The sequence below is a fragment of the Podarcis pityusensis genome (assembly GCF_964106645.2).
Source record: "Podarcis pityusensis genome assembly, chromosome: 9".
Taxonomy (NCBI): domain Eukaryota; kingdom Metazoa; phylum Chordata; class Lepidosauria; order Squamata; family Lacertidae; genus Podarcis; species Podarcis pityusensis.
The window spans coordinates 49,713,554-49,729,548 of NC_138034.1; the positions used below are offsets into that span (position 1 = coordinate 49,713,554).

General features: G+C 42.6%; 1 protein-coding gene across 1 annotated transcript in view; it reads right to left on the reverse strand.

Annotated features, from left to right (window-relative positions):
• Nucleotides 1–57: 57 nt before the first annotated feature.
• The window catches only part of LOC308485797 (synaptopodin-2-like), a 74,793-nt gene continuing 58,855 nt past the window's right edge, over nucleotides 58–15,995 (reverse strand). The window contains exons 2-4 of the mRNA XM_081021863.1: nucleotides 13,749–13,900; nucleotides 9,339–10,111; nucleotides 58–5,806 (exon numbers count right to left, since the gene is read on the reverse strand). Coding sequence (XP_080877989.1) covers nucleotides 3,459–5,806; nucleotides 9,339–10,111; nucleotides 13,749–13,900 — 3,273 coding nt within the window. The 3' untranslated portion in view covers nucleotides 58–3,458. The remainder of the gene's footprint in view (nucleotides 5,807–9,338; nucleotides 10,112–13,748; nucleotides 13,901–15,995) is intronic.

A 15,995-nucleotide genomic window follows, 5' to 3' on the forward strand; every position in this document is an offset into this window, starting at 1 on the left:
TCTTTTTCAACTGCAGATAAAAACATGTGAAATCAAAGAAAAAGCAAAAAATACAGATAAAGAAGAAAGGAACAATTTTAATGGTAGAGGAAAAAATACAGCAGATTGTAATTGGAAAATGAACAGAAAGAAGATCCCAAGAGGATTAAAATATTGGTACCGCATAATCTTAAATATGTTGTGTTGCAAAAGAATCCTTTGTGTACATATTTCTATGTAACATGGGCTGTTTAATTAAAATTGATACAGCCACATTTGACTTCCAGTATAGACTACTTCAGCTAACAAAGCCTACCCTAAATATGTTGAGCTTTGGACAAGAACCCCACTGTAGTCAAAAGGACTTCTTATGACTAAATATGTTCTAGCTAGTCAAAAAGAGTTATTCCATTTGCTCTATGGACTTTGGATAAGTCCTACATGTTAGGGAATGCTCCTTTTATGTGTGAAGTATGAAATATATGCCTCAAATGTTTCCTAAGTGTGGCACATTTCACACTTTTTCATTTTTGGATGGTGATTGGTCTACTTATATAGTACATGGCTGTTCTTTCAATATTATAGTCAAAATGCCTTCCACATGACTGCAGAAAAGCTGTTCTCAATTGCCTGCCCACCGAACGTAATCACATGGGGCGGTATCCATCAGCACAAAAGTTTCCATCTACACAATGGAACTGGCTCCCTCTCCCATCTCCTGTGTGCCCCCATTCCCCCTCCAAAGCTGCTCCAGAAGTTTGGAAGAAACCTCAGAGCAGATTTAGGGGTTCCATAGAAGGCAAACATAAAGAAGAGAGGGAGGGGAAGTTCTGTTGTGCGCTCCAATATCCTTGTGCTAATGGAACTACTTTAATGTATATCACCAAGGGAGGTGGTAGCAACAAGGGAGGCTTGTTCACTGTGTGACCTAGTCTGTTCACACAGATAGGTATGGCTTCCTTACATAAATTTCTGTAATTGTGACATCAAGCCACAATAGTGGAAACTGGAACCAAGAAACTACCCATTGGTATATCCCCACAGCCCTGAAGGCAGCGCATGGTGTTCTCTATGGAATGCATCTTCAAAGGCAGTCAAGACATATTAAATTAAAGTAATTTTGACTGCTTGCAACATTATTTTAGTGGTATAGGAAGTGTTGCAGCATGTGCCCTTCACGCATTGCTGAAACCTTGGAAATTCAAGTAGTAGCTGTTTGTGTGAATTGGACTGTAGGCACAGCTCTGTTTCAGAGGGATTCAGTGATGTGAAGGTGAGCATCAATTTCAGCACTAGACAATGGGGCAACTTCTCCCATGAACACCACCAGCCTTGGCAATGCACCATTCAGGCAATGCAAATGGGAATGAAATGGCATTATGGCCAAAGTAGGTTTTTGAGGGCCTCCAGAACTTAGTATGCTACAATGGAGAGGGACTGTAACTCTGTAGATCACATGATTTGCATGTAGAAGGTCCCAAGTTCAATCCCTGGCATCTCCTGGTAAAAGGAGTAGATAACAAGAAATGGGGGTGGGGGACTCTGCTTTAGACTCCAAAGAGCAAGTGCTAGTCAGACTAGATAACACTGGGCTATATGGGCCACACAGAAGCTTTGTATGTTCATTTATATAAATTCAAACAATTTTCAGACCAGACTTGGTTGGATCTGTTAATCAGCAGTCAGTACATTCACATGAACTGTTCCTACTCAGGCACTTTCCCATTATGGCTGTATGTCCAAAATCCATCTAAATAATTTCACCAAACCTAAATTAATTATTGTCATTCATTTTGTGGTATTGGTTTAGCTAGAAGAGTGGGGAAAGTCTATCCCTTAACCTCTTTTTTAATCACCTCAGTGTGTGCACTCAAACGGTATTCAATGGAATTCAGTCTCAAGCATTACTGGAGATGTCAAATATTGTTCTTTTGTATCACAACCATAAATAAAATTGACAGAACCTAACCCTGGATATTCAACCCAGCAAACATGGTGTGGTAACAGTGTCTTGATCCTCCTGGTCCACAGTGTATTATTACTCGAGAGTAGGGTGAAAGCACAAGAGCAGAGTGAAAAGAAACACCAGTGGAAGAAGCAGGACTGGAAAGCCCAAGGTGAAAACAAGAATGTGCCTCAGCGATCTGCAGAAATATGAGGTCAGGAATCATGGCATGTCATTAGACAAGTATTTATAAGGCACATACTGCTCTGGTTGCAAAACTGGTATTCAAGGACGTGTCCCTTCAGTTTATAGTCACTATGCTTTCACGTGAACATATTGCACCACTTCCACAGCTGTAGGACCCAGCTCATCCTCCTGGCTCCTGTAATTTTCTACTTGTCAAAAACAGAACAAAATGCTAGGCCTGAGGAGGTCAACATTTCCCCCCAAAATGGGAAAACTTTGAATAGCCTCTCCAGCCTATGGCTTTCTTCTTCCAAATCTAGTAATATTATTTACCCTTAACCAGGGGAAGGGGGAAATTGAAGAGGTAATTCATGATTGCGGATCACCAGTTTACTCTCTAATGACCCAAGCCTGCAATTGAACCTCCAGTGAATGAAACTGACCAGTGCTGATTTGTATAAATCATTTCCCTGTAGTTATGGGGTCACGGGATCAGGTGTAACACAGCCACGTTATTATAGTGCTTATGTGAGCTAAGCCGTCACGGATCCGTCGTGGTGGTGTGTCGCCTTAAGCTGAGAATCAAAGAAATGCTGCTCGCGAATACACCACTTTGCATGCCCAGTGGCTATACAAAAAGGAATTCATTCATTCCCCCCCCCCACCATATGGTTGCTGTGATAGTAGGAACGGGGCTCTGAAGATGCCTCATAATAGGGATTAAACTGCAGAGTTGGGCCAAGACTCTATACCTATTTTTATACACAACATTCATAAGAGACATAACATTTGAAGGCACTTTTCAGAAATAAATCTAATATCATTGTTATTTTGATTGTGCTCAGACCCTTTGGCCGCCAGTCTCCCCCACCCCCCACCCCAAAAACCTTCTGTGAAACCTATGTTCTAACAGATGAATTACAGGAACAGGGTTCCCTGTGTATTTGTGTACTGAAGCACTAACACCTAGCGTCCTGCTTACTTAATATGAAGTGGCACATGCCCATCTTAGGACACTGTGCATGCATAGCCATGAAAGAGGACTGCATACATAAATGTGTGTCATTGCAAATTAATATTCATTTTGATTCATTTAAAAATCGTTCACTGTGCCATCCTATGCATGTTTACTCAGAAAAAATGCCTCACCATTTTCAGTGGGACTTACTCCTAGGTAAGTATGCATAGGATTTCAGCCTGAAGCCTTTTTTTTTTTTTTTTTTGGACCCAGATTTCATGTGATATATCTGAAAAAAAATATTAAGTAAGCCAAGGATCACTTGAGTGCCAGATTACCACCGCAAACAATTCATTGCGAGCTGAGTGGATACTGAGTTGTATCTATGCTTTACTCTTCAATGGCTGAGGGTTTCCACACCTGTGCTGAGACACCAACTTTCTTGGCTGAGAACTTTGGCCTGGGAGCAGTAAACATAGAGGATGCTGCTGGTTCTTGCTTCGAAAAAGATGGGTAGCCTGTCGACGCACAGGACTCAATGACAGGGCTAGAGGCATTCGACTGGAAGAAAGGTTGTGAAGTGTAGGCTGGTACAGAGTACACTGAAGATTCCCGGACATTAGAAGGAGAACCAGCGTTGAGCGATCTTGAAGGTAGAGCTTGCTTTGAGGCAGACGCTGAGTCAAACTTCGCAGGCTGCTTAGGAAGTGCACTTTCCTTATTATCAGAGGGAGGTTGGAAAGTAAATAAGGATGAATTAAGCTGGTATGGTTGGTGCTTCATAACTTCCAAAGAACTAAGTGCTTTCTTAGGCTTTTTCTTGGTAGTTTTGGCAGCAGCAGGGGACTTTGACTGTGGCTTGGTAGCAGCAAGAGGATAAGATGGAGTGTAGATGGGGTTATAGCCCACAGGTGGTGGTGCTCGAACATTCGAAGAATATTTCCAAGATGCTGGTAAAGACGGAGTTGGTGATCCGGCCCGCGCCATATTGGCCTGCACGGTTTCTGAGTCTACCACATATTTTTCCATCCGCGACTGCCTTTTGGCAAAGAGCTGGGCTCCTTTCCCACTCAAAGCTGGGGGCATCTCAAAAGCTGGCCCTACCCCTCCAGCAAGCACAGCATTTCCTACTGGGGTGGTGGGTGTTGTTTTGGGTGTATAATTTTGGTGTGGCGCTGCTGTTTGAGGCCCTTTAAAAGGACTGGCTAGCTTAAGAGTACTTGGGGGCTGTGGAGGGGAATAAGCAGGTTGGGGAGGAGGGTAAGCAGGTTGTGCTATGTTGACAGGTTGGGGAGGGGGATAAGCAGGTTGTACTATGTTGACAGTTTGGGGAGGGGGGTAAGCAGGTTGTGCTGTTTTGACAGGTGCTGGAGCTGCCATTTCAGGTGAGTTTGGAGCTGGAAAGATAGGAGGCTGAGTAACAGCCACAGCTGGAGGTGACCAGACTGGTGAAGCAGGCGTTGCGGCAGTGGGAGAAACCTTTAACGAGGGTTTGGGAGCAACTGGAGGTGGGACCTTTTGCTTGGCTGCCTGGATTTGCATGAAATTGCAGGCCTCTGCTCCCAAGCTGAGGTAGTCTTCTTCAGGCCCCGATTCAAAGCCTGCAGCACCACCTTTTTTGCCTTCTGTATTCTGTACAAGGGACAGAAGGGCAGGGTTAGGGCTCAGCTTGGGGGTGTCTTTGAAAGTAAACATTGGCTTTGCGGTGCTTCTTCTCTTTGCCTCTTGCAATATTCCAGTTCTTTTGGCAGGCACCGCGATCCTTTCATCCCTGGATGCGATCTGTTCTGTTGACTCTGTTGGAGACCAGATCGCCGGCTGCGCTGGACTGGCGGCAACTGGAGACAAAACAGTTCTGTATAAGGTTTCAGGGGGTGGGCTGACCGAAGTGTAAGGCGGTGGTGCAGGGAGATCTGACAGAGGGCTCGTCATGCTTCTGGTGGGAGAAAACGGAGCCGCTGCTCTGTTTTGTACACCAGGGAAAGGCTTGGCTGTTCTGTTGGAAGCAGCAGTTTTAAGGGCTTCTGAGGATGGGTACATCAGGTTTGCTTCGGGAGTGATCCCGATGCCATTTTGCTGAATTGCTGCACCATGACTGTGGCTCACTTCTATGTAGCTTTTGCTGACATGGCTTTTCACCCTGGAAGATTCTTCCTGTTTTGCCTGATATGAGGAGGAGCTCATTTTGTAGGTGCTCTCGCTTGTCGTGGCTGCCTGGTGTTCCTCAGAGGAGCTGTGCCCTGCCTGCATCCTCATTGCCTCTTGCTCAGCCGTGATCTGGTCCAACCGTTGACGCCTTTTGGCAAACATGACTGCCCCCTTGCCCTTGCTTTCTGGAAGCAGCTGAGACATCTCGTCCCCACTTTTTGGTTTCTTTTCAACCTCAAGCAGTCCAGTATCCCAGTCAAATGTCACAATCCGGTCTTCTTTGTCAATGTCGGAGAAGAAATCTTCATCGATTTCCGACTCGCTTGTGCCTAGCAAGGTAATTTCAAAAGCGTTCTCTTTCTCACCTTCTTCACCTTCGTCTTCTTCTCCCTCGTCCTCGTAACGCTCTAGCTCCCCAGTCCCGTAGCTGACCAACGTATATTTCCTAGCTCTTTGGCGACGCTTCTTGAACATCAACACCCCCTTGGAATTGGGATTTGGAGCTGCTGTCAGCAAGAGGGCAATGCTCTTACATTTAGACTTGGCTTCTTTCACCTGCTTCTCTGACTGACTCTCGCTCCGTCTGAGCCCTGCAGAAAAGGATTAAAGAACACATCTCAGGCAACAGCGTAACATGAGAGCCATTTTAACCATAAGCTGCACAATAGCTATTTGGGGTGCAAGAGTGCAGTCCTAATCTTTCTTTCTCTAGAGCTGGAATCTTCCCCCTTATGTAAAGATGCATAGGAAAGGCATTAAGATTAATCTTTTCCCACAGTTCCAGCCATGATAAAAATTCCATAGCAATCATTCCTCCCTGGCTGACATTCTTTGCACAATTTTTTTTCTTATGGATTTGCTAGCTCCACTTTCAAGAGCTTTTGATGTCACATATTTGCTGGGGTCTGTGTACATATATATAAGCCAGTATAATATAGAAGATAAATCAGAAGTGTCAGATAGACGTACACATACTATGGATGCTGAGTTAGGCACACATGCTCCTGGAAAAGTTTGAAGAATATGTTTATTAACTTAAAACAAGATCAATTCCTCTGAAATAGTTAAATGGTTTAACTTGTTCAGAGATCTCCCTCTCCCCACATGTCTGAAAGTTATGGTTTAAGGAATAGGAGTTTGAATCAAACCAGGAATATTTTATATATACACACACACAGTCCTACTGTATTTCTCTATCCTGAGCGGCATAGAAAACCATGGTTGCAATGTAGTAGGCTTTTATAAGCAGATTATATGATAAGGCATGGATAGCCTTCTGTTCAAAGGAGAGGAGAGTAAAAGAAAAAGAAAAGGATCCCACTGGAGGTGTCTAAGCTATCATGCCCAAAGTAGCTATTGGGAACTCTCCCAACAGTGCCATATCTGGTCCTACGGAAGGCAGCCCAATTTTGCTGCTGAATTACAGGGCAAGACAAATCACAAGTTCTTCTACAAACAGAAAAAGACAATACTTGAGGTGTGATAATCCAGGATTTATAGCCACAGGAAAATAAGTTTTATTCCCTGTACCCTGAAAACCATTTTGAATGTGAATCATTGTAACCATGGTATTGAATCATGCTATTCAGAATTGGATTTTTTTAAACAATATGAAATAAATACTTTAATTAAATGTAACCAGACTGTTAATAGGGAAAGTACTTCCTCTGGGGAATGAAAAAAATAAAGCAGACTCCGTAAGCAGACCTAAATCAGTGGTATTAATTTACATTTATTTTTATTTTTTTTAAGACATGTTATAACTCTACTTTAATAACTAATTTCTGTTAATGTCTCTAGTTTTTATTAAAAAAGAAGCTCTGGAGGATATAAACTTTTCACCTTGAATGAACTGCTATTGAATGCTCACATTTTGCTATCCTGAGATAAACGACATTTCCTTCTATTCATATTTCATCTCATATTTCATTTTTTACACATGTAGGTCTGCGCCTAAGTGTAAGGATTGCAATGCAAAAAATGCTTCCACCAGTATCACGGGAATCCTATGCACGCTTATTTGAGAGTAAGCCCCATCAATCAGAGGAGGACATACTTCTGAATAAATAGGCATAGGGTTGGGTTGCCCACTTCCAGAGGCATGTATTGGGCAAAAAGGGGAAAGAGACAGTTGTATAAGACATGAGATCTTAAACATCGGCAGGCACATGCTACATGATAAGCAGGCTGTAGTGTGAGTACTAAAGCATAGAACAGAATTCCCAACCTGGTGCCTTCCAAATGTTTTAGACCATAAATCCCATTATCCCTGACATTTTACATCACTGCCTAGGAATGGTGGGAGAGAAGAGTCCAGCAACCTCAGGAGAGTACTTGGTTGGGGAAGATTGGCATAGATTAGAATATATTGATCTTATAATATGGAGCCCTATTGCTTTACAGGCTAGCTTATCTTTCAATGTCGGATATACTACCCCATTTTCCTTTTGATGCATCACAAACAGCATCAATTTTAACACAACAATGTTACATAATATTTTAGGCTGTAGATAGCCTAATCCAGGGAACATGGTTTTCATGGAGACTTCCATAGTAGATACTTGTTGGGACCCAAAGAGCCCTGGAACTAGAGATGCACACCCCAGAAGACTTTAGATTTGGGTGTTATCAAACAGAAATCTCCCATATCTCATGGTAAAACACATTTGAAGCTGTTTCTAAAGCAGTTTATGATATGACATGAGTGTGGGAGCCTACTATTCAAAGAGCGGGGGAGACAAAAATCATATTGGGTGCACGTTAGCCCTTGTGTATATGGTACCTAAGCCTATAGTGACTCTTTTGATACCAGCCTATGTTTATGTGTTTAGAAATGAATGTATTTTCTTCTTTAAGAAAGGAAATACGACTCCCTGATTTGTATTCGTTGCAATGGTACTTGAAGCATGCAAAACATTCCTATCTTGAATGGCTTAATTATGGGTATTTAGTCAAACCCCTTTCTAACTAAACCGATGGTGTAATCTGACAAGCACAACCCCACAGTTGCTGCTGGCTTCACTGCCAAAATGCAAAGCATGCATGCTGTTCTTTTATACTCTGTTAAATATGACATAAATATGTGGATTACAGCTGGGCACTTTAAGCATAAGCAACAGCTTAATTTACACACTGATGCAAACGGCTATAATTCTAAAAATATGCTTGCAGGGGAATTCGTAATGGGTTATCATGCTCAGCCTGTGCAAGACAGCTCAATGCTACAGTATAGCATCAAGCCTTTGTCATTTTGCAATGAAAAATCCCTTGACGGAATTCTTGAAATAGTCCACAATGAATGCACAACTGCCAGGAACAGAACTGAATCAATAAATGGATGCTTTGAGAAAAGCTGCATCTGAGTTAGTCTTTTTTAGCTGTCGTACTATTGGTCAACTAGTTTACTTCCAATTAAAGACCTTGTGTAGATTTTGCACTGACCTCTAGGTATGGGAGGCAGAAGGAATAGTAAGTTCACTTTACAGTGTAGAGAAGCCTTGCAAAACTGAAAGGGATCATATAACTGGCCAAAAATACACATGCTGGTGTCTGTCAAAGCGACTTTCTGCAAGCATCATCAAGCTTCACTACTTCACTACTTTTCCTTTTTAAAAAAAAATCCTTCTCGATTTTTAATAGAAGTAGCATCGTAAGTATGCCAATTCTAGACAAAACACAGCCTTTCTTTGTACATGGTGAAACCTACAAGCAAGAAACGGTATGCCTGACAACATTTCTCTCTTCTGGGACAATCTCTGTCAAATTGCCTTTTACGTCTTTGTTAAGAAGCCCCACAGGCTGTCTGTACCAGCAAGTATTTTTAGCAGTAGAAAGTTAGCAGTCCTAGATAATGTTTCAAAGCGAGCTTTCTAGTCAGTGCTATGAAGAACATTCAATTCCTACTGATTTTTTTTAAAATTATTACTACAGGGCTTACAAAAACTACATATCAAAACAACAGAAACTGAATGGCATTTAGAAAAGTGAGGGGGGATATTAAGAAACCCCCTTTTAAAGTTTATATTAATCCTAAGCACATGGAGGCAATTGTACTTTGAAATGTTCTACGTTGCAAAATGCAAGTCTCAAGCAAAGCCACCCTCTAAGCGATAACATACTCACTGGCGTGCCTTGCCCTGTGTTTGTGAGGTCTGCTATGTTCCCTTTCAGAGTGCTGGTCGTCTTCTCCCTGCTCCGTGCCTTCTGACGAGATGCCGAAGGAGACTACAGAAGGAGGTGCTTCTGACTGCCCTCCTTCCACTTGAGAATCCACACACCCCTTTTCGGCCAGAGACCCAAACTCTTCCTTTGCCCTGTCAGAGCAGTCTAGGATCACCTCTACCTTGGTGAGAGACGGCTCCTTTGTCTCAGCTCTGAGGGCTGCTTTGACCTCTTTGCCGCCAGCAGCCTGGAATGTTCTGCTTGACCACTGGACAGCGTGGTCTTTTTCAGCCGTGGGACCTGCAGTCAGCCAGCTAGTCCCATCTTGCGGTAGGCTGGCTCCCGCTTCTGAGGACTTGTGCTGTTCAGCTCCTAGGACAGTCAGGCTGGGAACACTGCTGCCTTTGTGTTTGCCATGCAAGAGGGACAACTGGAGCTCAACTGTTGGTCCTGGCTTTTTCCCGGTGAGAGCAGGCACCTCTATGAAGTGTGTTTTAGGGGCTTCTATCACTTTGGGAGGGATTTTGTGAGAAGGGGTGATATCTCTTTCGGCATCGCTTTGCTGCTCTTTCTGGAGTGTTTCATGGGTTGCCCCTATGATCTGCAGTTGTTGGTGAGGTCTGGGGGCTGCTGTTCTGATTTGCAGGGTAGTGCTCTCTTTATATTCCTCATTTTTAATGTCACTGCCATTTTCTGTTTCAGGACTGAAGGACTCATTTACTCCACTGGAAGATCTGCGGAGACACAAATTGCAAATCTGAGTTGTAAATCTAATTGTGTATCAAGCTACTTTTTAAAAAGTTCACATCGTCAATACAGTGCATTGCACAAGTAGTCAATGTGTTGCCCTCCAGACTTTTGGAGTACAACTACCATCAGCCCCAGCTAGCATGCTCAATGGTCAGGGATGATGGGAGTTGTAGTCCAACAACAGCACACCACAGCTATCCCTGGTGTATGCAGTGTTGGACTTAAGCTGGGGAGAACCAAGAGTTTACAAATGAATCTCAGAATGGAGTTTGGCCAAGCAAGAAATCCTCTGGATCCCAAGTCAACCCTGCTGCTGTTGTGTGATGTCAACAAGCATCATTCAGGCCTTTTCACTGCACCAGTCTAGGAGCTGGCAAAGCAAACAATCAGTTTCAACCTTCTGCCCGGGCCAGCATCAGTGGCAGGGCTGTGGATGTGGCACTGGGTATCCTGCTTCATTAAGTTCCACTGCTGCCAGCCATATGTGAGGTGGTTTCCTAGTTCCTTCCTAGTTAGTATCTAAATCTGTCACATAATTTGCTTTGTAGGACAAAACTAGTAAAGTTTTTGGGTTTTTTTTTACTAACAGTAAGAAACGTAGACACCTGAACAAGTGTTGACATTGATGCCAATGCATCTTTCTATCCTGGTCTTCCAGTATATTGATGAGCCTCAAACATATTTCCATGTATTTCCATGTATTATGAAGGAGAACATGTTAAAGATGGCATTCTTTTCACTAGATCAAACCATAGCTTAGTGTGCATGTTCAAATGTGCAGATTATTGGAGAGGGTTGTGGCTGCCACACAACTCCTGTGGTTCTGCTGCCATACTAACTGGGAATAAGCCATAGTTTGGCTTCGTGTATCATCAACACCCACGCTCATGGTTTGTCTCACTCTGGACATACAGTGAGCTGTCACCAAGGTTTGTTCTTCATTTAGCGTATATGCCACACAACTGAGTGGAACTATTCTAAAGAACATGGTTGGAGGATTTTAGCCTTTAGCACTGAAACTGGAGATGGGGTGAGTCTTTGAGGGAAGACCAAGCTCTGCCCTGCTACCCTAAGATTTTGCTCCAATTTCCCTGAGAAAAGTACCTTTACCTTTGAGGAATGATGGCATAATACATGGGGGAAAGCTGACTTCAAAACAAGACAGGCTTCACAAGGTCTGTCCTTAATTGCAAATGGCAATCCCCTTGGTCCCCAGCAGGATCAGGCCACATGTGACTTCCAGCTAAGGGAATGCTTTGTGGTATCAAGGTTCGCTGTCTGCCATTGGATACCCTATCCCTTCTCAAAGGCGAGATCTTTTACTGTGAGAATGTGGGGAAAATTGGCAATGAATGTGTGAACCAATCCTTTGGGTTTTTGAGCATTCAAAGCCCAGTTGATTTTTAGGGCAAGCCCAATGTGTCCCACATTTTAAACAAGCTTTTCAAAAGCATCTAAAAATGACTTTTTTCTCTTTTCTTGGCTCCTAGAAGCCAGATTCTACAATATGAAAGTCATAGTATTGTCATCAGAGAACTATTCACCCCTTTGTTACTGCCTAGAGGCAGCAATGGACTATATATGAAAAGGCAAAACAGAGGTGCTCCTGGTCAGGAGAGATGACAAGTCATTTTTTGTTTCTGGGATGGTGAGAGTCTAATTAATGATTCCCTCTAATTCTTCTATTAGTTAAATAATATTGTACTTCACAGAATGGCTGTTTAATGGGAAGTTACTCACAAATTCCACAGGCAGGATCAATAAGAAGCAGTAAAATGTATTGAATTTGTGAGTAGTACATTTCTATTTGAAGTCATTGGGGGCTTTTGCTGAATGGAACTTACTTGTGGGTCTTATTGATAACCCACTTGGCCATTGGGAAAGGGCACTGCTAGTTAATATAGCTGTTAATATCAATGCCACCTCTTTGGGACAAAGGGTGAAATATAAAGTTAACAAATAAAAACATACAGTATTGTGCCATATGAAGATCTCTCTTTTAATTCTGCTTCCAGCAAATTGCAGAGTGGTGTCTCAGTAGCACTAAAGGGGTCTAATATGGACCCAAGACTGTCACATCTTAAAGGAAAGGGGGGAAATGTAAGTCCTTGGTTCTCTCAGACCCCACAACCATACAGTGGTACCTCAGGTTACATACGCTTCAGATTACATACGCTTCAGGTTACAGACTCCGCTAACCCAGAAATAGTGCTTCAGGTTAAGAACTTTGCTTCAGGATGAGAACAGAAATCGTGCTCCGGTGGTGCAGCGGCAGCAGGAGGCCACATTAGCTAAAGTGGTGCTTCAGGTTAAGAACAGTTTCAGGTTAAGAATGGACCTCCGGAACGAATTAAGTACTTAACCCGAGGTACCACTGTACATCCAAGTGATATACCATGAATTTTCTATCTGGCTTTGAGGAAGCAAAAGTTCAGTATACTCAATAAAAAGCATGAATAAATTATGCAGGATCTGGCACTGTTGGCTGAAGATTTTAGGGGAAACTGGTAAATTAAAAGACATGCTTAAAAATCCATCTGTTCTGGCAAATCTCAGTCCCACTCTGTCTCTGTCTTGCACATCTGTATCAGTTGCTGGAAACAGTACCTGGACACAGGGCTGGTCCATAATATCTATCAAACCATGGACGGAGCTCCCAAAAGGTCAAGCATCTTAATTTATGCAGCCCTGTGGATGTAGCTGGTTTCCATCATGTTGTGTTATTTGGACAATCAATTGTGGTGCTTAATAAACTATGAATCTGTAAACATTTCCTTGTAGGAAGGAAGACTGGGAGTGAGCCAGATAAATGTTAGCCTTTATTGGTAGCTTAGTGTGTCTGGATTTCTGTTTATGTGAGGACAGGAGGGAGGGAGGGAATGAGGGAGGGAGGGAATGAGGGAGAGACAGAAACAGAGCCACAAAGAATTCCCCCCTTAAAAGGCTCTCTGCCTATGGATATACTTGAATTCTTTATACACCATCTCCTGTCCCCAACAGTACATGTTTGCCATTTGCTGTGCAGGATTAAACATCTTTCTTTAAAGTCTGATGATGATTACAACTAACCAAGTTGCACTTCTGTTGTGGGGAGACTGACCACAAGATACAAAGCGCATTGTTCCCTCTAGGACTTAAATTTCAGTATTTGTATCTGGTCTGTGGGATTTAATCTTCACTCTTATTGGGCAAATGCATTTTCTATTATATAAATGATAAGTGGTACAACTCCTATCACACCACTGTATGAACTTCAACAGGCTGATGCTGTTTAAAAGTGAACACTACTCTGATCCCTCTGAAAGTTTAGATAATTTTATGTTATGACTGTCAGAATGATCCTATACCTACTTCCATGGGAATTAATCCTTAGTAAATTGTTCAGGGTCAATGGCTCAGTTTTCCAATGAAATAATTTAATTATCCATGTAATTAATTTGCACTTTCTTGATGCAATTAGGAAGTGCAAAGAACCAGGCATTGTGAAAATAAGTGTTCTTAAAATGGTATATTAAAAATTGTGTAAAGTGGCACAGAAAGTGCAAAGTTGGTTCCTAAAATCCCCATGGGACTATAACATGGACCTTATCAGTATAAGTAGCCAAGCTGAGTTTCGTTTACCTCTTGATAAGCATCTGGAGAGTGTCAGCCAAGCCTTCCATCAGGGCGATAACTTCAGAATAGGTCAAGTTGTCACAAGGGTTGCCATTGATAGATATCACCTCATCCCCTTCACACAGCCCAGCCTTGGATGCTTTGCTTTTACTGCGAATCTGAAACAAATAAAAAGTAAAGCATCTATTCAGATAGTGGCAGGAAAAAAGTTCATTTCATTCGTATGGAGCAACAAATTGCCATAAGAAAGCTGTATTTATCCATTGTTTTGATTCATGAAAGACTGCAATGATTGCTGTAATTTATCAAATTCTTCTACATTTCATCTACTTACATTTTCATTTTCTCTCTCTCTCTTATTGCTGACCACATATCACCAGCTCATGCCCCTTGATTTCAATCAAATTGGGTGCCCCGGAAGGCTAGAATATGCAGATGACCAGAGTGATGGTTTGTAGAATGAAAAAAGGACACTCACTAAAACTCCTCTGCCACCTCAGAAGCAGGCTAGCTGCAACAAAAAACCCTTGATAATTTTCTTGATTGATAGAGAATGGTTGAAAAACATAATAAAGTAGGTTGGACAGATGTATCAGAACAAAAACAAAAACCAGGCACCTTAGAATGTATTTCTACAGTGGGATGTGGCTAGCTTCTTCCACTTTCAAAATGCCAATGATGTACCACTTGAATACTCAATCATTTCCCTTGCTCTTTTACAGGGTCATTCACATTTCAATGGTTATTTTTATAACTCAGCATTTATTTTGTTCCGTGGTTTTTTAAATATTGAAAACCTGCTCTAGAGAATAGGAGTAGACTCAATCCGGCTAATGGATTGAGGTTGAATCCTGAAAAGATAGAAGTACTGTTTTGGGGGACAGGAGGCAGGCAGGTGTGGAGGACTGCCTGGTCCCGAATGGGGTAACTGTGCCCCTCAAGGACCAGGTGCGCAGCCTTGGAGTCATTTTGGACTCACAGCTGTCCATGGAGGCACAGGTAAATTCTGTGTCCAGGGCAGCTGTCCACCAGCTCCATCTGGTACACAGGCTGAGACCCTATCTACCTGCAGACTGTCTCGCCAGAGTGGTGCATGCTCTAGTTATTTCCCGCTTGGACTACTGCAATGTGCTCTACGTGGGATTACCTTTGAAGGTGACTTGGAAACTACAACTAATCCAGAATGTGGCAGCTAGACTGGTGACTGGGAGTGGCTGCTGAGACCATATAACACTTGTCCTGAAACACCTACATTGGCTCCCAGTACGTTTCTAAGTACAATTCAAAGTGTTGGTGCTGATCTTTAAGGCCCTAAATGACCTTGGCCCAGTATACCTGAAGGAACATCTCCATCCCCATCATTCAGCCTGGACACTGAGGTCCAGCTCCGAGGTCCTTCTGGCGGTTCCCTCACTGCGAGAAGTGAGGGCCTTCTTGGTAGTGGTGCCAGCTCTGTGGAATGCCCTCCCATCAGATGTCAAGGAAATAAACAACTATCTTACTTTTAGAAGACATCTGTATTAGGATATTTTTAATGTTTGGTGTTTTACAATTTTTATATGTGCTGTAAGCTGCCCAGAGTGGCTGGGGAAACTCAGCCAGATATGTGGGATATAAATAATAAAATTATTATTATTATTATTATTATTATTATTATTATTACTACTACTACTACTACTACTTGACACATCACAAGGATCCAGGCAGTCAGTGCTACATACAGCTGTCTTCAGCTGCAAACAGGAAGAATGAAATTCCATTGAACTCAGTTCTTAAGACAGGAATCTGTTGCATCTGCTTCTACAGCCGGTTTAGATCCTCCAAGTCTCTCTGTTTTCCAGGGACAGTCTGAGAGTCACAGGTTTCTGATTTGATCCCAGAAATGTCCCACTTTTCTTTAGGACGTCCTGATTTTCATCAGAAAATTATTGGAAGGTATGGAATAGGATGTCCCTATTTTCATCAGAAAAAAGTTGGATGGTATGCAAGTTTACTGCTGAAATTGCTGAAGTCTTGATACACTATCACAGAGTTTCTTTTTCTGCATATCTATAATCTAGATTTGAAACGAGAATAAGTGAATGGAATAGATGCAAAGCAATGGGAAGCAGACTCAACAGTGCCTCAACAGAACACAGATACATGAACATTACAGCTCCTTGCACAGTGGTTTGAGCTGGTAACTCACTGGTTGGGCACCTGTGGCCTGGGGTTGTAATTAGGCCTGCAAGGACCCAGGGGCTGGCCCACCAG